Below are 23,753 nucleotides of genomic sequence, written 5' to 3'. Positions count from 1 at the left end.
ACCCCTCCGACAGGTCCGGGCACGTGCTCTCAGTAGCAGCAGCAGCAGCAGCAGCAGCAGCAGCAGCAGCAGCGGAGGGGCGCACAGTGGGTCCGCAGAGGCAGAACTGGCGTCTCTGGCCGGCGCCGTCCAGCCGCCCCGGGTCTGGGGCTCCGGCGGGGTGGGGGCGGCGGGAGGGCAGCTCCGCGGGGCTTCGCGCCATGACATCAGCCCTGCTGTGGTGCAGTGTGCAAAGCCCACTGGTTGGCGTGGCCCGGGACACGCCTTCCCCCGAGCGGAACAAAACGGGGCGCGGGCCGGGCGCACCCAGCCGCCACTTCCGAGAACGTTCCCACCCGCGCGCCGCGCAGCCAGCTGCCAGGTGAGTGCGCCCCGCGGCCGCGCGGCCCGGCCCGGTCCCTCCGCGCGCTCCCGGCCCCGCGCTGCACCCGCGCGGCGCCGGCCCGACCTCCCGGCCGCCGCGGCCCCACTTTGCTGGAAAGCAAAGTGGTGCGGTCGTGGGGGGGGGGGGGGCCGTCGCGGGCCGCGGAGTGGGAGAAGCGGCCACACTAAGCCGGAGCGGCGCTTCCCTTTCCAGGAGGCGCTGGGTGCCTCCCGGCTCGGGGCTTCCTGGCACAAACGGCTCCTTCGTGCGCCTGACCCGGGGTGGCCGGGCTCCCCCACCGCCCGCAGGTCTGGCAGCAGAACAATCAGCGATTCTGCGCGCCACTGACGCTCATTGTACGGCAGGGGGATGAGGGCATCCGTGCCACCCCTTCCCTCACCCTCCTGCTCCGGGAGGAGAACGTGCCGGGGGTAGGGTGGAGGAACCATCTGGCTTCAGGGCCCAGCCTGGGGCATCTGTGCCCTGAGCGCAGGTGCGAGTTTTCACTCTTCTTAAGGAGCCAGATGGAAACGGCAACATTTCGCCTGCCCCCACCCCAAGTCTTGGTGCCAGGTGGGGACGATTATGCCCACCGTCAGTATTTTGTGGCCTCAGTCCTTGAAGGCTGGGGAGCAAGAAAGGAGCTGGTGTTGGTCATATTTAAAGCAAGTTGCAAGATGTTACCCCACAAGCAACCTCTGAAGCAGGTGTTGTGTCCACACTCACAGGCGGGGTGGGGTGGGGGTAGATATCCTGCATGCTCTTGATCCCTGTGCTGTTGTAAGCTAACCAGGACCTGGGTCTAGGCTGGGAGGAGTAGCTTGGGCTTGGCCCCTCCCTAGAGGCCTGAGGTCCAGCCATCCACCCTGGTTGGTGGGGGGCGGGGGGTGGTGGTGAATGAATGGGCAGGCCCTTCCCTCCCTGACAGGGCTCAGCATTGGGATCCAGTGGCAGTGACACTAAGGAGACCCACTGGGCTCTGGATAGAAAGTGAGTCATGAAGAGGCAGCCTGGAATCTCCGTGAGAGATTGCTTGGAAGGCAGACTGGCTCAGCCTTGACAGATAGATCTGCCATTGAATATAGTGGTGACCTTGGACAAGTGACTTAACTTCTCAATGCCTAGTTTCTTCTGGGAAGGGTATTTTGGGAGGTATTGCGCAGACCTGGAATACGGTGAGGCTCCATTACTGTCTTCTGTCTTGTCTTCCCCTTTCCTTCCCAGAAGCTAAGGAGGCTGCAAGTGCTGGCCGTGTCTGTCATCTCAGAGGGCAGGTTGGGGATTTCTCCTGGGGTTCGGGGACAAGGGTCCCCTAGCTTTCGCTCAACAGGTGCCTCCTGACTCTCCAGCCGGGCTCTGACTCAGGAGCCCAGGGTCTCCTCTTCAAAGAGAGACTGTCCTCAGTCCTCAGCCGCTTTCGGGCAGCTTCTATCCCATCCCAGCTGAATGCAGCCTTGCACTGCTCACAGCTTCCCAGGGAATGACCCTTTGCCTCGGGGAGGATATCCGGGGTGGGGACAGTCAGACCGGGCAGGAAGTTTATCCCGCTGAGGGTGTGGTGTGGGCTACACAAGGGGGAGGGGGACACTGCCCAGGCCAAAGGGTCTGGGGGGATGGGTTGCAGGAGCGAACCTGAAGAGCAGGCCCACCGGCTAATAAGGTGTGGGAAATGGGGGTGCCACAAGTTTTGCCTCTGGTCTGCCCTGGCCCCGGGGGGTTTCCTTTCTCAATTGTAAACATCTGCATCTGGACCCTAGCGTCCTCACTGGAGTAGAGTGGTAGCCTGGGAGTGTGGTGTGGATACTCGGTTGGCGGTCAGCAAACATTTGGTGAACGAACGGGGTAGATACAGGCTATTAGTTGCCCTACTGGACAAACAGTTAGTAGCCAGTTTTTCCCTGTGAGCATTACTGAGGACCAGGTGAGGGGAAAAAAAGATAGTTTTTATTTTCCTGTGGCTCTCCTGGTGGTGAAAACAAATTGAGAAGGCTTTTAAAAAAAAACAACACAATTTTTTTAATGTTTATTTTTGAGAGAGAAAGAGAGAGACAGAGAGCATGAGCAAGAGAGGGCAGAGAGAGAGGGAGACACAGAATCCAAAGTAGGCTCCAGGCTCTGAGCTGTCAGCACAGAGCCTGACACGGGGCTGGAACTCACAAACCATGAATTTGTGACCTGAGCCGAAGTCGGATGCTTAACCAACAGAGCCTCCCAAGCGCCCCTGGGAAGGCTGTGTTGATAGGCTGCCAAGGTTTTAAATAGTTTTGTAAGCCCAGCTTATTGTGAAAAGTAGGTTTGCTTGAGGACTGAAGAGTCCTGCATTATACATTTTTACATATTTATTTATTTTCGAGAGAGGCAGGGGAGGGGCAGAAAGAGGGAGAGAGAATCTCAAGCAGGCTCTGCGCTGTCAGCACAGAGCCCAACATGAGCCTCGAGCTCACAAACTGTGAGATCATCACCTGAGCTGAAATAGAGAGTCAGACCCTTAACCCACTGAGCCACCCAAGTGCCCCCTGCATTTTACATTTTGAGGTGTAGTAAGAACTTCTAAACAAAGAATTGCCAGGGAGAACAAAAGGACCTTTCCTCCAAGTCAACCATCTGCCATTACTTGGGCATCTTGCTAAATGTCTAAAATTGAGTCATAAAATTGAACAAGAAATATTAGCGTTGACCTTCCTTTAAGGTAATAGTAAGCAGATATCTGCACTTACCGTGCACCAGAGACTGGCCTAAATCCTTCCTGTGTATTATCTTGAGCAATCTATGAACAATCCGATGCTCCCCATTTTAGAGATGAAGAAACTGAGGCTCAGGAGTGATAAGTAACTTGCCCAGTACTACAGCTGGTCAGCTATGGAGTTACCATTCAAAGATAGGCCAACTCTTTCCATGCTCAGTCACTTTATTATTCCTCTTTGCTCCCATTACATTCCCAATTTCTAAATCAGTTTACTAGGGCAATCGATATCTGCCATTTGTGAAACACATGCGCTTTATACAAAGTGCTTTGCCGTGGCTTATAAAGTACTTAAGGAAGATATGGCTTTGCCATTATGAACGTGAATGGAGGCAGGGTTAGAACTCATGACCTCTAGGTTTCTGCTGCACGGCCAGGGAGGAGAGGGCGCCCCTGGATGTTAGGTGTCAGATCTGGTGGATATGCTTTTACCAGGTCTGATGTGTGTTTGAATTTCCAGGCCAGGTTTCCAGGAAAGAAAGGAAGCCTGGAAAAGAGACTGCTTGAGAAAAAGGCACACACACATACACACACACACAGAGTAACTAGCTGTGGGTAGGGAGAGCAGGGAGGGGGTTGCTGGGTACCAGAGGCTTTGCCTGTGGTTTCCAGTCGTCAGGAATTTCTATGGAAATGACGTGGCTGTACTACGCAGCTCCCCAGGAATTCGTCTGACGTGGGCATTGAGTAATTCCCATGTATGGTAAAGTGTGTAAATACTGAGGCGGCTAGCATTTCCAGACGCTGGTATTTCCAGTGCTTCCCCAGGGCCAGAAAGGCAGCGTCTGACTCCTCAACAGTAACAAAGGAGGAAGAAATAGAAGGTTTGCAGCTGGAGCACAGGCTCGGCCCCAACCAGGCGACAGGACCCTCCTCCCTCCTCTCCAGTGTGCCTGGTGCTCTTTATGCAGGGCTGGGAGGGGGTGGGGTGGGGGGATGGAGCCTCCTGCGAAGTCAGCTGCAGACAACCTGTTTTTATAAGGTCCAAGTGCTAATTTGTCTTTGCTTTTTAAAATTCAATCCAAGAAAAATCAGTCAGACCTTTCAGCGTGGGACGACCAGTTGTTACCACTCTGCATTGACATCATTCCAGAAAAGAACCAGAGAAACTTGATCCGTTGACTAGTCTGTGAGACCTTATTATAATATAAGATTTCTTGTAGTAGTTTTGAAATATTAAAAAAAAAAAAAATCATAGACCTCCCCCTCCTTCTTTTGTTGACCTTCAGGTTTCTAAACTCCGCAGGGGGAAGACATCTACTATAAGAGGCATTAAGAGACAAGCAGGAAGAGACATAACACTGTACTTGTCAGCTCAGTCACACAAGGGCCATGGGAAGGGAACACTCCTAGCACAGGGAGAGAGCTGAGTTGGAATGACGGTCAAGTCCCAGGGTTCCACGGGGCCAGGAGTCACCAGAGCTCAAAGATCCTGCCACGTGCAGAGAGGTGGGCCATGTGCAGGTCTGTGAAGACATCGTGTAGCGGGTGGTGTGAAGCTGGGGGCAAGTGTGCGGGTTCTTTAAATTATTTGTTTTTAATTTTTAAGTTTATTTATTTTGAGAGAGGGAGCAAGTAGGGTAGGGGCAGAGAGAGAGAGAGAGAGAGAGAGAGAGAGAGAGAGAGAGAATCCCAAGCAGGCTCCTCACAGAGCCTGATGCAGGGCCTGAACTCACTAACCGCGAGATCCTGACCTGAGCTGAAATCAAGAGCCGGAAGCTTCACTGACTGAGCCACCCAGGCGCCCAAGTTTGCGGCTGTTTTTTTTTTTTTTTTTAATCGGCCATTCCTCCCCCTCCCAGTGACCATTATTGTCGGGGGAAGTCTATTTCCTGGGCTTTCGGGTGCCAGCTCTTAAGACGTGGGTTCTGAACCCTGATCAACATGGCCCTGCCTCCTTCCCTCTTTCTCCTTGGCTGCTCTCCTGACGGGGCACGGAAGAAGAGGCTGAGCTACAGGACTGGAAAGGGTGACAGCTCTCCCGTGTACCTGGCCAAGTACCACAAAGCTCAGGTAATACGAGCAGTGCATTTCTAATTAGACGAACACCTGACGGGTCTCTACCAGACCGAGTGGGTGGGGACCTGAGCTCTGTGGCCAAAAGTCGCTCTTTGACCCGAGGGAAAAAGACATTTTTGGAATGGGAGAGATGGGATTTTTCCACTGGACGAATAAAGACATGGGATGGTTTGTCAAATCACGGTTTGACGAGAGGAGGCTTTCCTTCAGACACTGGTGGCCGGTGGCTGAGGATTATCCATCTCTGAGATGGTTCCTTGGACTTCACACATGACCACGCTGAACCCACCACCTCATCCCAACTTTCATGACATGTATGAACATGAGCGTCTATGCCTTACATCTGCTTCTTTCTCTCTTGCTATGCAAGTCGCCATCTTGAATCCCTCCTCTCAAGGTTGAGGATCTGGATACAGCTCTTAATGGGACAACTAGATAGAAAGGTGTGGACAGTTAGCTGCTTGTCAGAAGAGGCCAACCCTTGGCTTCTAGCTTCCAGCCTTCTAGGATCCTGACATTTCAGGTAAAGAGCTGACCAGATATTTCTAGCCATTCAGCAGAAAATTCAAGGCCTATTCTCTGTTGAGATGATCAACGTAGTGAAAAAGGGCAAACCAGAACACAGACTGCAATTGCCAGTGGGAACGTAACTCTCTGGAGGGCACCCGCTGCAAACTCGCCAGGTGGATAATGGGATTACAGAAGATAGCAATGATTCTTGAACACCCAGAACAATATACAAAAGAGCTTGATACAAAGACACAAGTCTCTGCTTGCGTCTCAGGCAGCCAGGGGGAACTAGATCCCAAAGAAGGGCAAGTCACTTGTCTCCTTTGCTGGGCTGACAGATCAGCCAGGAATCCGTGGTCCCCATTTGGCATGTTCTTGCTCAAGCCTTGCTCCCTCCACATGTGGGCTAGCTTGGAAGGACGGTAGACGTCTGGCCCCACAGCTGGTGTCAAGCTTGCCTGGGCCGGTCCTGTCAGTGGTGATCAGAGGACCGAGGACTTAATGGTATGCCTGGCCCCCTGCCATCACTTCCATATATTTTCATCACTCCTCCGAGCAGCGATTTTAGGGAGCCCATGTATGGTTCAAGTTAGAGACTAGCAAGTTGAAGCTCGGAGAGGAAAGTAAGTTGCTCAAGATCCTTCAACTACGAAGGGATGGAGTGCAGACCCACTTTTCTAACTACTGAACTCTCCCACCTGAACTCTGACTTGGTGAAATTGCCTCCTCAGAGTCTCCCATAGTGCCTCTTGACAGCCAGAACTAGGAAGGCAATTGAGAAGCAGCTAGGTGTCCTCCTAAGCACCCCAGAAACTCTGAGAAACAGGTTTCCTTTTAAGGCCACTCGGCCTCCTGATAGATAGCTGGAATTTGGCTGTTGGAAAGAAGGGGCCGAGCAGGAGGGCGGGGGTGGAGTGAAGAGCGCTCCCTGCCTCTTGTAGGGAGGGAGGTGGCCAGGGCTCCCTCCAGCTGAGACTTCCCCACGGCAAATCCCCTGGAGGGGTCCTCATGTGGACAGAGGGGATGGGGAGCCCATCCACAGGGGTGGTCTGGGACCCTTCCAGTTAGTGAACCATCACTGTTTCTCATCCCGAGGTTCTAGAGCCCTTGTCCCTTCACTGGGCTCCTGAGAGGAGAGCCCCCAGCCAAATGGCCAGGCTCAAAGGAATGGCGCAGGCATCCCGGGCAGATTTTCCTCATTGGCAGGGCCTTGGGTTTCACCCATTCTCCGCCCATGTTCCTGTTTCCCTGGGGCCCTGCTGGAGAACAAGGAGAGGCCTGTATGGAGCTGTGGGTCTCCCCCAGAGGGAGAAGGGCTTTGTGTCTGGAAACAAAACACTGTTTGGAACTGGCTCTCAACCACATGGTTAGGGGAACTTTCCTCCTTCGGGGGTATTCCTAGGGGCATGGAGCGTATCCCTTGCTGGTTCAGGAGGTTGGAAAGGGAGGAGAGAGCCACGCGTTGGGGTACTGTATGCCTACTGTGAGCAGGCACACTGAAATACGATGGGGCATCAGCATGACAGCTGGGGAGGCAGAGGACTCAGAAGTAGCTAAACCCGCATTAGAATCCCAGTCCTGTCTCTTCCAGATGAGTCAGTGCTAGCAAGTGCCTAATTTCTCTGAGCCTTGTTTTCCGTATCTATAAGGTAGGCACGTATTCCCCATCTCCAGGAGGGGAAGAATGAGATGATTTATGTAACCTGGTGCATAATAAGCATGCCGTCAATGGCAGGCTGTCATTTGGGGTGCCCTGGCTGCAGGAGTTCTCTGGGGGTGACATCTAGTCCCTTAGTCAGAGGCAGAAGAGAATCTGTGTGGCTCCGTACCAACAGGCACGTTTTCCCCAGAAGCTTCCCAAGCAGAGCCCCCCTCGCATGTCACTGCAGGTGTTTGAAGCAGCCCTCGCAGGAGAACGGGATGGCTGTGGTTGGCCACTCTGTGCACAGGCATTGATGGAACACTTCCCACAGGCCAGGTCCGGCGCTGGGCATTCTGGGGGCGGAACCCAGTGATTGTATCACCAACCCTGATCATTTGGGAGGTATGGTAACAGGAGACAGCTGGAAAAGGAAGTGGAGACCACGCAGGGGAGAACCTCAGTGTGAGGGGAGTGATTATTCTCAGGCAGCGGGGAGTCACTGATGGCTTTTGAGCAGGGGGAGCCTCCACAAAAATGATCTGGCAGCTGCTTGGGAATGGAATAGGAAAGAGATTCCAGAAGCAGCAAGGCCATAATTGCTGTCTCCCTGGGGCTGCATTCACTTGTAAAGTAACTTAAACAACAGAGGGAATTTGTTGGTTTGTTTAACTGGAAAATTCAGAGATAGATTGAACTTTAGGTTTGGCTGAATTTGGTGGCTTTTAATGATGTCATTACAGGCTCGGTTTCTTTTTCTTTCGTCTCTCAGCTCTGTCGTCCCTGCTGTCAGCTTCATTCTGAGACTGTTTGTCCCCCTTGGGACAACCACCTCAGAGCCCCTTGCTCCCTGTCCTCACTGGGGGGAAGAGGGACTTGCTTCCAGGAAGTTTTCTCCGAAGATCGGGATGCTTTTTCCTCCAGAGCCCCCAGAACTGCCTTCTCCCATCTTATTGGCTTGAAATGTATAGCTGGCCCACCTTTAAGCCAATAGCCTTGGCTGCTTAGGTTAGATCCAGGCCATGTGCCATGGCTGAAAATTGGGATAGTTGCCAAGAAACAGGTGACTATAGCATGGTGTCTTCTTCAAAGGGGATGGGCTGCGTGAGGGAGAGGTGAGTAGGCTGGGTTAGGGTGCTGGGAAGAGGGCTTGAGAGGAGTGAGCCTATAGGGTCAGCACAGGTTTTGGGGGTGAGTGGGCAAAGGGGAGCATAGAGTGGGGTGCAGCTAAGGGAGGGGGAAGAACCCACCGATATTCTCGGGTGTGGGATAATTCCTCTGTGATGGAGAGAATGGTTGTGGCAGCACGTGCAAAAAATGGAAAAGTCGAGAAAAAGAACAAGTGTGAGAAAAGGCAATGGGTTCAGGTCACGCACGTTGAAACTAGGGTACTTGTGGACCATCCAGGCGGAGATACTCACCTGAACTCAGTCAGATGGACGAGACTGGGCTCAGAGGAGAGGCCGAGGCCAGAGATGTATGGACGTCCTTGGCATGAAAGGACGGCAAGTGCGGTGGGGCCATAGGAGATTGGGGAGAGAAGGGGGCCAGGTTGGGACCAGAGGAAACCCCAGCTTTTAGGATGTGGGAGGACAAAGCAGGGGGGAATGAAAATGTGTCTGTCTCCTCCGCTGGGACAAAACCTTGCTGAAAATCCCTGTGATCATTGTGATATTTGAGCCCCAGTGACAGTGATGAGCCAGCACCACCAACACCCCTTTGCCCACCTTAAGCCCTGTTATCAACCTGCACACTTTTACTGAGTACCTCTACTAGGTCCCAGGCTCTGCAGAAATGCCCCAAGAGAACTTGGCCCTAGGGCATCCTTCGCTCATTCCTCTGCTACTTATAGAACACCTATACGAACACCTGTATGCCAGGTGCTGTGTAGAGTGTGGGACTCCGTTGTGAGCACAGCCTAGACCTTCTTGTTGAGCTGAGGCCTATGTCCACAGTCAGGTGGGAAGCTCTCCAGCAGTGGAAACCATGTCTTCCTCTGTCCTTGACATTGATTCTTGCTGTCGGCACAAGTCCTGCTACCGGGGCTCTGGATAACACATCCCTGTTTTCAGCATTTCCTGATAGGCTCCTGGTGAGTTTTCTCCTTAGGCGCCTTTGCGTCCTGAGTCAACAGCCCCCTCTGGCCCCATCCCCCCTTCATTTCCTAGCACCCTGCATCATCCTATCACCCTATCAGCCCATCCTGGGCTACCTTGTCACCCATCTTCTACCCACAGTCGCCCGTGCCTTGCACGGGAACCCACCCTCCATGAACTTCTGTCAAGAAAGGGAAAGGGGTCGGCATGCCTGGGTGACTCAGTCGGTTAAGCGTCTGGCTTCAGCTCAGGTCATGATCTCGTAGTCCATGAGTTCAAGCCCCATGTAGGGCTCTGTGCGGACGGCTCAGACAGAGCCTGGAGCCTGCTTTGGATTCTGTCTCCCTCTCTCTGCCCCTCCTCCGTTCTTACTCTGTCTCTCTCTCAAAAATAAATAAACATTTAAAAAATTTTAAAGGAAAGCCAAAGGGTCATCTGTGTCCTTCGGTCATATGTCTGTTGAGTGAGGGAGTGAAATGGAAGGAGAGAAGCTGATCCCATCAGCCGAAGGGGATCCAGGCTCTCCAAACTTCTATGGCATTTACCTTCTGTGCTGCTTTCTGGGGCATCAGGTACCCACTGGCAGCAGGCCTGTCCTGCAGTCTTGGGCTTCTGAGTTAATAATAATTAGTGAATGCCAACTCTAGGCCAGCCCCTGTGACATGCCCTACCTCATTTGATCCCCAGAAATAATCTGTGAAATAGCTTTTGTTTTTCTCCTCATTTTACACGCAGAAATCAAAGTTTAGAAAGACCAACTACCCAAAGACAGGGCCCCTGGATGGCTCAGTCGGTTAAGCGTCCAACTCTTGATCGCAGCTCAGGTCTTGATCTCAGGGTCATGAGTTCAGGCCCCCCAGCTGGGCTCCGTGCTGGGCATGAAACCTACTTTAAAAAATGGGGGGGGGGGGGGGGGCGGGGGGAGAAAGACCAACTACACATAGCCAGTGTGTGGTGGGTTCAGAATTGGACCCACCCCGTCTGGCATCAGGACCTCAAGTCAGAACCAATACGTAGAGCATCTCAGAGCTGGTCTCGAGCTGCCTGCTTTGGACTCATCTGGGGTGCTTATTAAAAACCCAGATTCCTGTGCTTCATTTGGGGTCTGGTGTGGCGCTGGTCAATCTGATTTCACAGAAGCCCCCGCCCCCCGCACCCCTGATCCTAATGGGCCTAAAACTTGAGAACTATGCCCTGTGTGCTACCTCCTACTTAAAATTTTCTCTGGGTTTTTTGGTGAGCTATATCATACACATAAAGGAGCATATAAAGCCTTCATGTATAGTTCAAAGAATAATTATAAAGTGCCCATATGGCAACCACCCAGGTTAAGGGGCACCTTAGCAGCCCCTCTGGAGACCCCCAAGATGGTTGTAGTCCTTTCCCTGTCTTAGAGGCACCAAATCTAAGATAAGAGTTTGTGATAATCATTCCCTTGTTTTTCTTTATAACTTCTCCACCCATGTGTTCATCTCTCAACAATATGAATTGTGTCTGCTTGTGAACCTTACACAAATGATTTGTGTTTTGTGAACTACAGTTTACCCACTTCTTTGGCTCGGGTGCATCTCTGTGAGATTTATCCCTGTTGATGCATGTAGCAGAGGGTTCAATTTATTGCAACTACAGCCTCCTAGAGCTGGTATTCTTATGCTTGTTTATACTGTTTGTTTATTTTTTTTTAATTTTTTTAACGTTTTTTTTTAATTTATTTTTGAGACAGAGAGAGACAGAGCATGAATGGGGGAGGGGCAGAGAGAGAGGGAGACACAGAATCGGAAGCAGGCTCCAGGCTCCGAGCCATCAGCCCAGAGCCCGACACGGGGCTCGAACTCACGGACCGTGAGATCGTGACCTGAGCCAAAGTCGGACGCTTAACCGACTGAGCCACCCAGGCGCCCCTGTTTATTTTTTTTTAATGTTTATTTACTTATTTTGAGAGAGAGAGGCAGAGAGAGAATCCCAAGCAGGCTCCGCTCTGTCAGCTCAGAGCCAGATGTGGGGCTTGATCCCATGAACCGTGAGATCACGACCTGTGCCGAAATCGGGAGTCAGGCACTTAACCCCCTGAGCCAGCCAGGTGCCCCTGCTGCTTATTTATGCTGTTTAGTGCCTGGCACAGGCTGAAAGTCAATGGTTGCTCAGTGCACATCTGTTGATGGCTCTGGGGCAAGAAGCCAGGAGGAAGGGGGCCAGGGCTGGGGGCCCCCACAGGTGCTCCGCTCCCCCTCTTTCTGTCCTCGGTCTGCCTGTGGCTCTTCTGTCATGGGCAATCTGTGTTTCCATCTCCCCGTAAAACTAATTCCCGTTTCTGTGTCCCGTTTCAGAATGCCGAACTGGGGCGGAGGCAAGAAATGTGGGGTGTGCCAGAAGACGGTTTACTTTGCGGAAGAGGTTCAGTGTGAAGGCAGTAGCTTCCATAAATCTTGCTTCCTGTGCAGTGAGTACGCGCCCCGGGGCCCTGCTGTCGTTGTCGTGGGGACTGGGTCTGGGCCCGCCCCCACAGGCTGGGCCTGTCAACACCCCAGGGAACTGGCCCCATGGGATGTAAACAGCTTGACATTTGGCTGGAGCGCAGCTGGGGAGGGAAGCACTTAAGGGCCTCTTTGTTCCGCTCAGAAGCTGCTTTCTAAGGGGATGGGCTGGCCAGAGCTGGCGGGGGTGGCAGCCGCTGGGGGGCTGGGAGCCAAGCTTTCAGACTTGGTTAGGGAAACTTTCCACTCTGCTTTCTCCTCTTTCTCTCCCTGCCACAATGCCATCATTGAAGAGGAAAACATAAAAGTTTTACCCAAATTATCACTTGTTAAGAGGCTGCAATTTTATGGGGACACCCGAGTCTGGGAGAAGAACTGGGTTCTCCCTTCTTCCGCCCCCTTCTGAGCCTGCCTGGTCACTTCCCTCACCTCCCATTTTGCTCCAACAGCCTGGGATAAGAGGAAGACAGACCAGGCAGGCAGGCAGGCAGATCTTTTGGTATCCTCTCCCAGTAACCCAGAGCAAGAGTGGCTCGAATCACAAGCCTGGATGAGTCCGGATCCTGACCCCGACGGTGTTTTCAGAGCACCCAGGAAGCAGTGCCTCAGGGAGGCGCCCCCCCCCCCCCATTTCTAAATGACTCGGTTCACTGTGATCAGAACAGAGGGTCTGGGTCAGAGGAAGAGGTATTTTCAGCGACACGAGTTTTCCTTGAGGGCAGACAAGAGTGGGAGGCAATGGAATGTCTTAGTTAAGCCCTGGGTTTCTTGAGCCAGTCGGCCAGAGTTCTAATCTGAATTCAGTTTTGGTTATCTGGGTGGTGATGGACAAGTTACTCAGTTTCTCTTTGGGCTGAGTTGCCTCATGGTGACAGGGGAGCTAATAATACTTATCTCACGGGGTTGTTGCGAGAATGAAAAGATAGAAGCTTGGAAAACCAAGTCCTTACCGCAATCGATACATGATAGGCACTGCCCCCGGACATGCACGCGGTGCCTATGGGACTGCAGGCAATGTGGTGTGATGGCCTCACAGGGCGCTGAAGTCCCACCCCACCTGAGAGATCCAGAAAAGGGGTCCCGTCCATCCTACATCGCATGGAGCACAGTTGGGGGTGGGTGTCTGTGGCCCCTCTGTTCCCAGGTGATTTGTGGTCCAGAGTAGGAGCCAGATGGGCCAAGGGCCGCCTGGTCACTGGATGTTCACCAGATCTCTACCTGCTGCTGGGTGACTCAGCCGGAAGCCACCCAGCACAGGGCAGCAGGGGCCCACACCCTGCGCAGCCAGCCACAGGGGCAGCCGGAGGGCTGTGTCTGATGAATGGGAGTAAACGAGCCCTGGTGGGGCCTAGTTGGCCTCTAGCCCGCAGAGGAGGCCGCAGACAGCCGCATCTCGTTATCAGCAGTTCCCTGCACTTAGGAATTTTCAAGCTGTTTATTTTTTCAGAAGGAATAAGCGGGCTCAGCATTGGCTAGGAAAGAGGGTCTGGGCTGCTGGGGTCCATAGGGCTTCTGTCTTTGCTCTCAAATGTTGCTTAATCACTAGAAGCGGCCAGCTGAGAGGCCTCAGTCCTGCCTGTGGAGGAGTGGCTGTTAGTTGCGGTTGAGGGAAGTCAGGAATTTAGGGGGTGGCATAGGAGGAAGGGAGCAGGCCTGGGGCAGGGTGTGAGGGGGTGTTGAGGACTAGAAACAGTTGTGGAAAGTCAGGCCGGGGAGCAGGGCTGGGAGGGGGTGTTGTGAAAGTAACAGCCATAGGGAAGGATCTTACGTCTGCCTGGGGTCTCAGGGCCTGCACGGTTCTTAGTATCTGAGCCCAAAGAGGTTCCGGCTATCAGGTGTCTCCACAACTTGCTTATTCCTGGCGCCAGAACAGCATTTTGCACATGTGTTTATGATTGGAAGGAGCGTCACTTCTCTTTTTCAGAGAAGTGGGTGTGAAGTGTCCAGGTTGAATTCAAGAACTCAGAATAACCCTCAGAGAATCAAAGGACCTTCCTTCCTAAGTTTCTTCTGAAGGCTCTTTCCTTCCTAAGGCTAGCAGAGTATGGGCCTGGGGGGCATTAAGGGCCACAGTCCCTTTGCTGGCTGGGCCTCTGACCATTTGGGTCCTTGGCTGTGGCTTCTACTCAGCGTGGCACCTACGTTCCCTTTCCTGAGGGCCTGGGACAGACAGGAGGAAGACAGGATGATGTAGTAAGAGTCGGGGAGAATGGCTTCCACCCTGGGCTTGGCCTCTGACCTGAAAGCAGGGACAGAGAGGGTCTAGTATACACCTGTGGTCTCGGCAGGGGTGGCCAGTTCCTGTTAGCAGGCGGGAGAGCTCGGCGCTGCAGCTGGGGTTCGGCCTGAGGCTGTGTGGCCTTCTCTGAGCTGTAACCAACTCCCTCCTGGGCAGGGCAGGGTTGAGCACCCAGCCCTGTGGAACAGTGGACCTGGTCTGACCTAACCCCATGGTGGTGAGTGATAGAATTGGGCTGTTTCCCAGAACCGCAGAGCATAAGGGAAGCTCAGAGGAACCCTGCACGCCCTCTGACACCAGCATCTCCTCGCCTGCAGCTGAAATTTCGGGTCGGTTTTCACCCCCTTGGTCCCACATGCTTGGCCTACCTGAAGGGGGTCTCGGGCAGGCAGAAAATAGCCAGATATGGAAATCAGGCTTGGTTCTGACCCAACCCTGCTTCTGGCCAATTCTGTGAGCTTAAACTTCTTTGTGGGCCTTGGTTTTCCTTCCAGAGAGAATCCCTCTCTGTTTTGGGGTGGGGTGAGGTGGCTCCGACCTCTCACCTGTGGCTTGCCTCTTGCTCATATTTCAAAACAGCATCACCAAAAAGGCCTCACCAAGCCTGTGGCATCTGGAAGGACATTTTCCCAACAGGTGCATCACTCACCACAACTAAGTCTTTTTTTTAGCTTAACACTTGGTAGAAATTTAGTTAGGCCTTCATTCAAAATTCCCTTTGAGTCTTTGGTGGAGCCTCCAGGTGACCAGACTATATTGCCCGCATGGAGGTGGAAGGGCAGAAGGTCTTGGGGAGAACAAAGCAGAGCAGAAACCCTCAGGGTGGTCTCGACTCCGGTTCTGGGGTTCTGGAAGTCAGGGCTCAGTTGGCCCTGCAGGGAGCCACCTGGAGGCTAACGACTTTGTAGGCCCCGCTGTCTCCTCCGGGCTGAGCTCCTGTGACTCATGCTGGCGAGATGAGTCAAAATAGACCTCTGCTCCCCCAACTGACCTCGTCTCTGCTTTCTGCCTTCCCTCTGGTTTTGGAATTCCCAGTTCAACTTGGGTCTTACGGGAAGCAATCCAGGCCGACTCCTGACTTCCTGCCCTAGAAGGGAATGTTGGAGCGTGCCGTTCTCTCTCCCTCCTTCCTGGGAGCCAAGCCCCAGGGGAGGTGGTGGGAAGTTCCATATATGGGCTGCCCAGAACACTGGAATGAGGTGGGAATGTCAAGGGCAAGACCAGAGGGTCCTTATTTAGTCTGAATTCTCCAACCTGGAGGGCAGGGTGAGAGAGGAGCTGGCAGAGGGCCCGACCCTTTAAAAGCCAGAGGATGGCAAGTTGCAAATTGCTGAGCTGAGAGCCTTCTCACAGGGAGGTGAGAGGCGTAGCTGGTCCAGTGGTTGCTGGAGGTCTCCCTTTTCAGGACATGTTTGAGGATATGGTCCAGCTGGGCACACTGGACCGCCATACTTAAGGAACCTCATCGAACCAAATTAGCATTGTAGGATAAGACCTAAGCAAACAAAGTGAGGACGAGTGTCTTGAGAGAAGTAGGTGGAAGTTGGGAGCACATGATCTTTTGAGGCCTGGGCCTGTCCTCCCTCCTCCCTGTGTCCCCGCAGTACTAACTTATATATGATACTAGTAAAAGCAACCCAACATTTATCGTGTACCTCCTGCGTATGGAGTATTGTGCTAAGCACGCTACATGCAAGATCTTATTTAGTTCTCCCAACCACCTTTTGGGGTAGATATTATTGTCTGCGTTTACAAATGGAAACACCGAGGGCCACCTGGCTGGCTCAGTCAGGAGAGCGTACCGCTCTTGATCTCAGGGTTGTGAGTTCGAGCCCCACGTTGGGATCACGTTGTAGTGATTACTTAAAAAAAAAGAAACAAATAAACAAAAAAACCCAAATGGAGACCCGGAGGCTAGCAAGGCAAAATAACTTGCCCATCACGTACGGGTCACACAGCTGCAAAGAGAGAGAGTTGAGATTTGATTCTGGGCAGTCTGACTGCACAGGGCCCCAGGCTCCACTTCATGGGCACAGGCCTCTTCTGAGATACACAGGAAGATATATGAGACTCACAGGCTTTCTGAAGCTCATCCCTTTCCAATCTCCCATGTCCCCGGGGTTAGGAATTCTTCCCCGAGTCTGACCTCAGTTCTCCTGTGGCAAACTGTTTTCTGAGATCAGAAACTCCAGATCTTGCTGTTGTGATTAGCATGACCCACATCTCACCCTAAAGCCCACCATGCTGGGTACTTAATAAATAGAAACCTGCTCTTCTGGGTGCATCACTTCGCCTGTGCTCCCCGCACCCCCAAGCATGCAGATTGTTTTTTTTTTTTCAGGGTCACATTGCTGGGAGCAGGAAAACCCTGCCCTTCTTCTTCCTTCCTTTCTGTTTTCTTCTCTCCTGTTGGGACCCGTGGTCTCTTTGTCAAGAGCAGAGTGAAGGCCCTCAACACCTTTCCTGCGGCTTGGGGTCAGCCTAGGCTGTTGCCTCGCAACCTGGGGTGCATTGCCGCCTGGCGGGTGTGAAGGTGGAGAGGACGGAGGGGGGCACACGTGGGCTCCTGTGAGAGGTGGCTGGGCCAAAATTTCTAGAATTAGGCCACGCAGATCCCCTCCCTCTGTCCTCCCAGCTCATTGGCCATCTGACCTCCATTTCCAGGCTGCTCCTGAAAGATCAGGATATTAGTTACCAGAGGGCCCAGAGAGCTTCAGTGGCAGGGGGCTTGCAGTGAGCAAGCAGCTCACCCCAGACCCGGCTCACCATAGTCACTTCCCTCCCCAGTGGTCTGCAAGAAGAATCTGGACAGCACCACTGTGGCTGTGCATGGTGAAGAGATCTACTGCAAGTCGTGCTATGGCAAGAAGTACGGGCCAAAAGGCTATGGCTACGGGCAGGGCGCAGGCACGCTGAGCACCGACAAGGGGGAGTCTCTGGGCATCAAGCACGAGGAGTGAGTACAAGAGTCTCACCACTTTTCCTTGGCTTCTGTCCTCCCGCCCCTGGATCCTACACATCGTCGACCACTTTTGGTTAAGCAGCGGAAGGCTCAGAGAGCCCGATTTCCTTTTTTTTTTTTTTTTAATGTTTGTTTATTTTTGACAGAGAGAGACAGAGCATGAGCGGGGGAGGGGCAGAGTGAGAGGGAGACACAGAATCGGAAGCAGGCTCCAGGCTCTGAGCTGTCAGCACAGAGCCTGACGTGGGGCTGAAACTCACAAACCCTGAGATCATGACCTGAGCCAAAGTCGGACGCTTAACCGACTGAGCCCCCCAGGTGCCCCCGAGACCCCCTGATTTCCAAGGTAGGACTAGAACACCCCAATGAGCCAATGAGAGGAGCTGAGGGTCCAGCGGGGGAATAAAACAGGACAGGCTCCGCCCTGTATGGAGAGTGATGCTTATATTTTTATCAGGGTTGGAGCTTAGAGGGGCCCCAAGAATTTGTCTAATTTCCCCTTTTCTCTGAAGAGAAACCCCAGCCCAGGCTCAGTGGCTTGGCTGGGGGTCGCACAGCCAGTGTCTGAGCCAGACCTGGGTTCAGAAGCAGCACCATTGCCAGGCCAGTCTCATTCTCTCCACCGTCTCTCGCCCACTGTCAGGGGAAGTTATCTCCCTTCCCTGGAAAGACTATAGGGTTTCACTGGCACCCGCCGACCTCTGGCCTGCGGAAACAGTGGCTGTTGGCAGTCAGCCTGGCCAGCATCTTGACCTTGGGGGGAATGGACAGAAATGACAGATGAGTCAGCACATTTTAGCCAAGGTCATTGCCCCAGAGGGAGTGATTTGTCAGCAGATTTCTCCTGGAAAGACTCTGATAATAGGCAGGCTGCAGGCATGGGGACCGGAGGAGGGCAATTCTTAGCAAACGAGGTGCTAAATGATGCCAGTGTTTTAACTCAGTGACTGAGGGGAGTACAATGCCTCTGTGAAAATAGCATGGTGCTGAGCTTTGGTTTGTCCATCTGTAAAATGGGAGATGACCTTGGAGGCCCTGGCCGGGAGAGCTGCCCGCTACCTGGCGCCAGAGGAAGGCAGAGTCATGCCCACACAGGGCCAGCCGCACTCATGTTCCTCAGTGAAAGTCATCTCACCGCGTGTCCTTCCCCACACAGGGCCCCTGGCCACAGGCCCACCACCAACCCTAATGCATCCAAGTTTGCCCCAGAAGATTGGTGCTCTGAGCGCTGCCCCCGTTGCACCCAGGCAGTCTATGCTGCCGAGAAGGTGATCGGTGCCGGGAAGGTAAGGTGGCTTCTGGGGAGACGGGGTGCGGGGAGACGGGCTGGTGAGACACCTTCTTGAAATGTGAGTCCTAGAACTTTGTCCTAGAACGCTGACCCTGGCTTTGCTCTAGGGAGCCTGAGCACTGGGCTTTAACTCCCTCCCTTCTAGGGAAGGAGGAACCCTTTGTCCCTATGGGTGGCTTGTCTCTGTGCCTCTCCATGTGCAAGGACTGAGGAAGGCACCTGTGGGCTCCTGGGAGGGGTGGCTTGGGCAGCATTCTTACTCCTGAGGAAAAACAGGTCCGCCATGGATGGAATTGATTATTAAATGCTTAGGGGCAATTTATAGGGAGTTGTAAAGATCAATTTGCGTCTCTAGAGTTGGGGACCACAGCCCCCTAAGGGTGCAGGGATGGGTTTCAAAGGAGCTACAAGCCCCCTAAAATTATATGCAAAATTTTGTAGGAACATGTCTGTCTCTGGGAAGAAGATCCATAGCTTTCATCAGATTTTCAAAATGATTTGTGATCCCCAAAGTATTAAGAACCACTCAAAAATCTATATACCTTCCATGTCATAAGTTGTAGACTCCAGGAAGCCCATCCGTGTACTCCCAGGGGAGAAACTTTCAAGGTTCAGGGCTGATCAGAGCCTCCTGGGAAGCTTTTGCAAACTATTTCTGACCACTACGTATGCCCTTCCTCTGTGGACCCCCAGTCCAGGCCATGGTAAGAATCACTGTAGTGAGCCTGCATCCTAAGTGAGACAATCCCATCTCGCAGAGAGGCTGCAGTGGAGAAGAGGCGGGAGAATTGGCAGTCACAGAGTAGCGGTCAGAGAATCACAGAAGAGGCATCTTCAATATATGGCCAGAGAGGACTTCAGGATCTCCACAGGAAGCCCAGATGGAGGGGTGATGTGGCCAAGGCAAGAGCCTGTCTGCAACTCTTCTGGCTTTGGGTCTTGGCTTTCAAGCCATGAGGAAGGTGCCCGGGACCAACAGATGGGGAACTAACACTTGGGCTCCATCTAGACCTTAGCAGGCTGTCATTTTAACCCTGACAGTCCTGGTCAGAGATAGGTATCGTTATCGCATTTTACAGATGAAGAAGCTGAGTGTCGGAAGCATTAAGTAATTTGCTCAGACCTCCTAGCGAGGCAGTGGCTAGGCTAGGAGTCAAGCCTGGGTCCATCTAACTCCAAAGCCCATGCTCTTACTACTGTCCACTCTGCTTTGGGCCGTCTAACCTCTTTGAACCCACTTCCACAGCTGTACAATGGGAAGGGATCATGAATCCTAGCACGATGACGATGAAGACCTTGGACCCTAGACAACCTGGTTTGAAACCTAGTTTAGCTGCTTACTAGGTGTGCGACTTTGGGCAAATCATTTCTCTCTTCTGAGCCTCAGCTCCGCATCTGTAAGGTGAAGCCAGTGATGATCCCTGACAAATAGAGTTGTTTTACACATTAAATGAGACAATGCACATTCAGGACCCAGTGCAGTGCCTGGGACGTGCTCAGTACACAGCGGCTATTGCTGTTAGAGTTATTACTATTATTACTGTTATTATTTACTTTTGGGGATTGTTGTGAGGCCCAAATGAGATCTTCGCTACTGATTAATGATATGAAAAACGGAGATATTAATCTTATTGTTAAGTTGGCATCTTTCCTGCTCACAGTGTCTCACTAGGAGATTAGAAAATTATGAAAACTAGCGAAGAATCCGTATGTGCATTACCTAGACAGGGTCTCTCAGTTAAGGCTGTAACTTCTAAGGGATAGGATAAGAGGATTTGGGGTTCAAGCAGAAAAAGGTTGGGAGAAAACTCCCACCTACCTCTCTTTGGCCTTGGCCGGGAAAGAACTATTGAGGAACAGGAGTGCTATGGAGTGCTGAATGAATGGGTCAAGCTTACTTGGAGGGAGGGCTAGGCAATGAGGGGCGGGTGGTGGTCCGTATGCAATTCAGCCTGCTCCAGCCTGGAGAGTTGGGTAGCAGCCCCTGCTTTGCAGAGGAGGAGGCAAAGGCTGGGTGACCGCTGAGGTACACAGGGTGCTGGGAAGGAGACCAAGATCTGCCCCCCCCCCCCGCATCTCAGCTCTCTGGACCCTGCCGTCCCTGGAGCATGGAAGGTCTGGCAGCCAGGAAATCTGAGGGGATCCATTTTCCTTTCTCATTCTCCAGCCCAGGCTGTGCTGAGGGAGGCTCTTTGACCTTAAAAGGCTTTGTTTTGTCCTGCCTGCGTGCTGCCTGCCCCCAGCTTTCCTGGTTTTGCAGAGCTGTCCACACAGCAGTGGGCTTAGCCTGCTCAGCTGTGGCTAATGGGAACAGGGTGCTGAGAAGTCTTCCTGTCTGTGCTGGCTCCCGTCACTGTGTACAAACCTGAGCCGGCTTCTCCCCCGGCAGGCTGTTTGTTAGCCCTGTGTGGCCTCCAGGCTCCTCTTAGAACCACAGAGGGCTTTCTGCGGCCCCTGGAGAGACTGCATTTTCCAAGGCCCTTTCTCTGCTCAGATCAGCGTACTTCATAGACCCCCTTCTTCCAGAGTAATACTAGATATGATTGGTTCAGGGCCTCCTCTGGGCCAGGCCCTGTGGCAGGCACGTACCCTGCTAAAGCCGTCTAGTCCCCAGAGCTACCTAGCAAGGGAGATACCACCAGCCCACTCTCCGCGAGGGGATGGCTTGTGGGTGCACAAGGCACCCAGTTCTAGAACTTCAGAGGCTGGGCTGGTTCCGATGGATAGGACTTACAATAGCCTGCGCTGTGGCCAGGCACCATATGTGAATATACGCAGATCTCCCATCCATCCTGCAAGGTAGGCAGGGGAGTGTCCCAGAGCAGGGAAATGACAGAGACTGTGCAGCAGTAAGTGGCAATGCCAGGACGAGTCAGGAGCCCATGCCCACACTGCTAACCCACAGGCAGGTCCAGAGAAGGCTTGTGTGGCCCTGCCTGTGGAGAAACAGCTGCTACCTTGGTGGTGGTCCCACCCCCTTCACCTGCCCTTTGTTGTGCAGCTGGTGCCATTGCAACACTTCCTTGAAGATGGCATGAGGTAGTACGTGGTCCCTGGCCTGCTTCCTCCTCTGCCTGGCCCCTAGGCCACGTCCTCCCAGTGGTACCAGCTGAGCAGACTTCCGAAGGGTCTTGAGCCGTCTTCATGTCAAGGGGGATGGGGCTGGGGGTGGAGGGGTAAGGGACACTCTAGCCCCTGGTGGCAGCGTTAACTCTTTCCTTCCCTACCCAGATCGTGGCATAAGTCTGCTTCCGGTGTGCCAAGTGCGGCAAGGCCTCGAGTCCACCACCCTGGCTGACAAGGATGGCGGATTTACTGCAAAGGTGGGTGGGTGCACTTCTATGCGAGGTCCAGAGGTCTGAGGGGGTAGGGGGCTAAGTAGTTATGCCCTTGCTAAATGTAAACCAATTCCTGGCCTCGGGGTCGATTGCAGAGCTTCTAGTATGACCCTTCACTTTACATAGGAGGAGACAAGCCAGAGGGCAAAAGTGACTTGGCCCAGAGTCATATGGCCAATCGGGGCAGGATGGGACCAGAACCTGGCCTCCTAACTCCTAGTCCGATGCCCTTATAGCAGACAGTGCTCCAGTGGGAGGGCTGGGAGGTGTGGCCTGAGGGAGGAGGAGCCAGGCCTTACACTCACTGTACTCTCTCCACAGGATGCTACGCTAAAAACTTCGGACCCAAGGGCTTCGGCTTTGGGCAAGGAGCTGGGGCTTTGGTCCACTCTGAGTGAGGCTGCCGCCACCCACGCACGCTGCCCACTCCCGTGCTTTTCATCGCCTATCCTTCCCAGCAGCCTCGGCGACCTCCAGGATTCTTCCTCTCTCTCTTAGCCCTGCCACACATCACTAATGACCTGAACTTGGGTGTCTGGCCCCCTTTGGTTTGGAGTCTACCTGAGGTCCCACCCCTCTAAAGGGCTCCCTCTGCCTGGGATCTGACCCGTCACCAGAAGGAGACCTCAGTGTTTCAGTGTAGGTGGGACCCGACCCCTCCTCCTACACCCCGCCCCACAGTCCTCTGTTCTTGGCCTGTTAGGCTGAGTGTCTGTCATCAACCTGCCAAGATCCCTGAGCCCACATCTCAGATCCCAGAGGAGCAGTAGGCCCAGTGGGGAGGGAAGCAGGACCATGATGGGGCAGAGGAAGCTTGTGGTTTATTGGATCCTGGAGATTCTCCTCTGTGGGTAAGAGGGTGGACTTCTTGGTGTCCCTTAGAATAGGCCTGGGATGTCCCAGCTCTGGGAGTTATTAGGTGGATGCAGAAAGGCACAGAGAAAGGGCCATGGACTGTAGGAGCCACTTGCTTCTCTGGGCCTCTTGCCTCTGAGGCTCTGGGGACCTGGTGTCCTCCCCTTCCGGATGAGAGAACAACTTAGGTCTGAGAGCCCCAAAGTCAAGATGTGGTCTGACCTCCCCAGGAATCTAGTTCCTTGTTTGACAGAAGCCCTAATGAAACACCCCCAACACATACTTTCATTTATCAGTGGCCCCAACCTGAGGGTAAATAGCTCTGCCCTACCCCTGGGTCCCGAGGCTATGGTGGCAGCTCCTCTCGTCACAGCACAGACCAGGCCAGTGCTCTGTTCTTACCACTCCTGCTTGACCCTCGGATGTGGAGGGAGGCACACACAGCCTCGGTCTTGATCTGGACACCCCTTCCCTGTGTGCCCAGTCCTCAGGACCCCACCTGCCCACTCGGGGCCTCGCCCCTTCCATCCCACCCTTCTCCAGGGACCCTTCCCCGGCCACATCACTCCCATCCCTTCCAGGCCCTCCCACTCAGGAGCAGCAGGAGGAAGGGGAGGGGCTGGGTCTCGCTGCTCCCAGTGACTGAAAGGACAACACTATGTGGAGCTGTCACCTGGAAGGGCTGCAGGCATGAGCTGTATTCAAGCTGACTTCTCATCTGGTCAATAAAGCTCTTAGAACAGAATTCTGGCGTCCAGATCCTTCGTCTGTGAGAGGACCACTACCCACAGGGCTGGGAGGGAACTTTGACAGAACGATCAAATTCCTAGGAGGTTAGGTGGCAATAAGTAGGGTTTGTTCCTGTTTTTCCAAGGGCTGCTCACTTTCTAGTATCAGTTCTAACTGAACGACACTGCCTGGAATGACCCGACCAACCAAATCCTGCTGCCTTGCCCCGTCTGGCCGCCACTCCCATATCTGGGTGTGAAAACTCTGTGGGCTTTGGAATTTGAGGGGCTCAGCAAGGACCCAAAACTGTGCTCAGAACTTCTTCCAGCTTGGAAAACCCCTGAGCGGGAGGGAAACTTAGCCAGAGGAACCTTCCTGTCAAATCCAGAAAGTTTACTTCTGCCCAGGAAGGACAGCTCAGTGTGCTGCATGGTCAGGGCCCTATCTTAGTCTATTCTGGCTGCTATAAAAAAAATAGCGTAGACTGGGTGGCT

The 23,753-nt window shown here is 53.4% G+C and overlaps 1 protein-coding gene across 1 annotated transcript; it reads left to right on the top strand.

Moving 5' to 3' along the window:
- The first annotated feature begins 254 nt into the window (after positions 1–254).
- CSRP1 (cysteine and glycine rich protein 1) lies at positions 255–23,275 on the top strand. The gene is made up of 6 exons (XM_030303214.1): positions 255–361; positions 11,699–11,811; positions 16,872–17,040; positions 18,203–18,332; positions 21,570–21,660; positions 21,997–23,275. Exons 2-5 carry the CDS (start codon positions 11,700–11,702, stop codon positions 21,633–21,635), a joined length of 477 nt encoding a protein of 158 aa, XP_030159074.1. The 5' UTR covers positions 255–361; position 11,699; the 3' UTR covers positions 21,636–21,660; positions 21,997–23,275.
- Positions 23,276–23,753: the final 478 nt, after the last annotated feature.

Source organism: Lynx canadensis, chromosome F1 (assembly GCF_007474595.2).
Source record: "Lynx canadensis isolate LIC74 chromosome F1, mLynCan4.pri.v2, whole genome shotgun sequence".
Lineage (NCBI taxonomy): Eukaryota > Metazoa > Chordata > Mammalia > Carnivora > Felidae > Lynx > Lynx canadensis.
This window is presented reverse-complemented; position numbering and strand designations above follow the sequence as displayed.

Coding starts and splice junctions, on each gene's coding strand:
- CSRP1 (XM_030303214.1), top strand. CDS start 11,700: ATGCCGAACTGGGGCGGAGGCAAGAAATGTGGGGTGTGCCAGAAGACG. Junction 17,041..18,202: donor CTGGGCATCAAGCACGAGGA/GTGAGTACAAGA, acceptor TTCCCCACACAG/GGCCCCTGGCCACAGGCCCA. Junction 18,333..21,569: donor AGGTGATCGGTGCCGGGAAG/GTAAGGTGGCTT, acceptor TCCCTACCCAGA/TCGTGGCATAAGTCTGCTTC.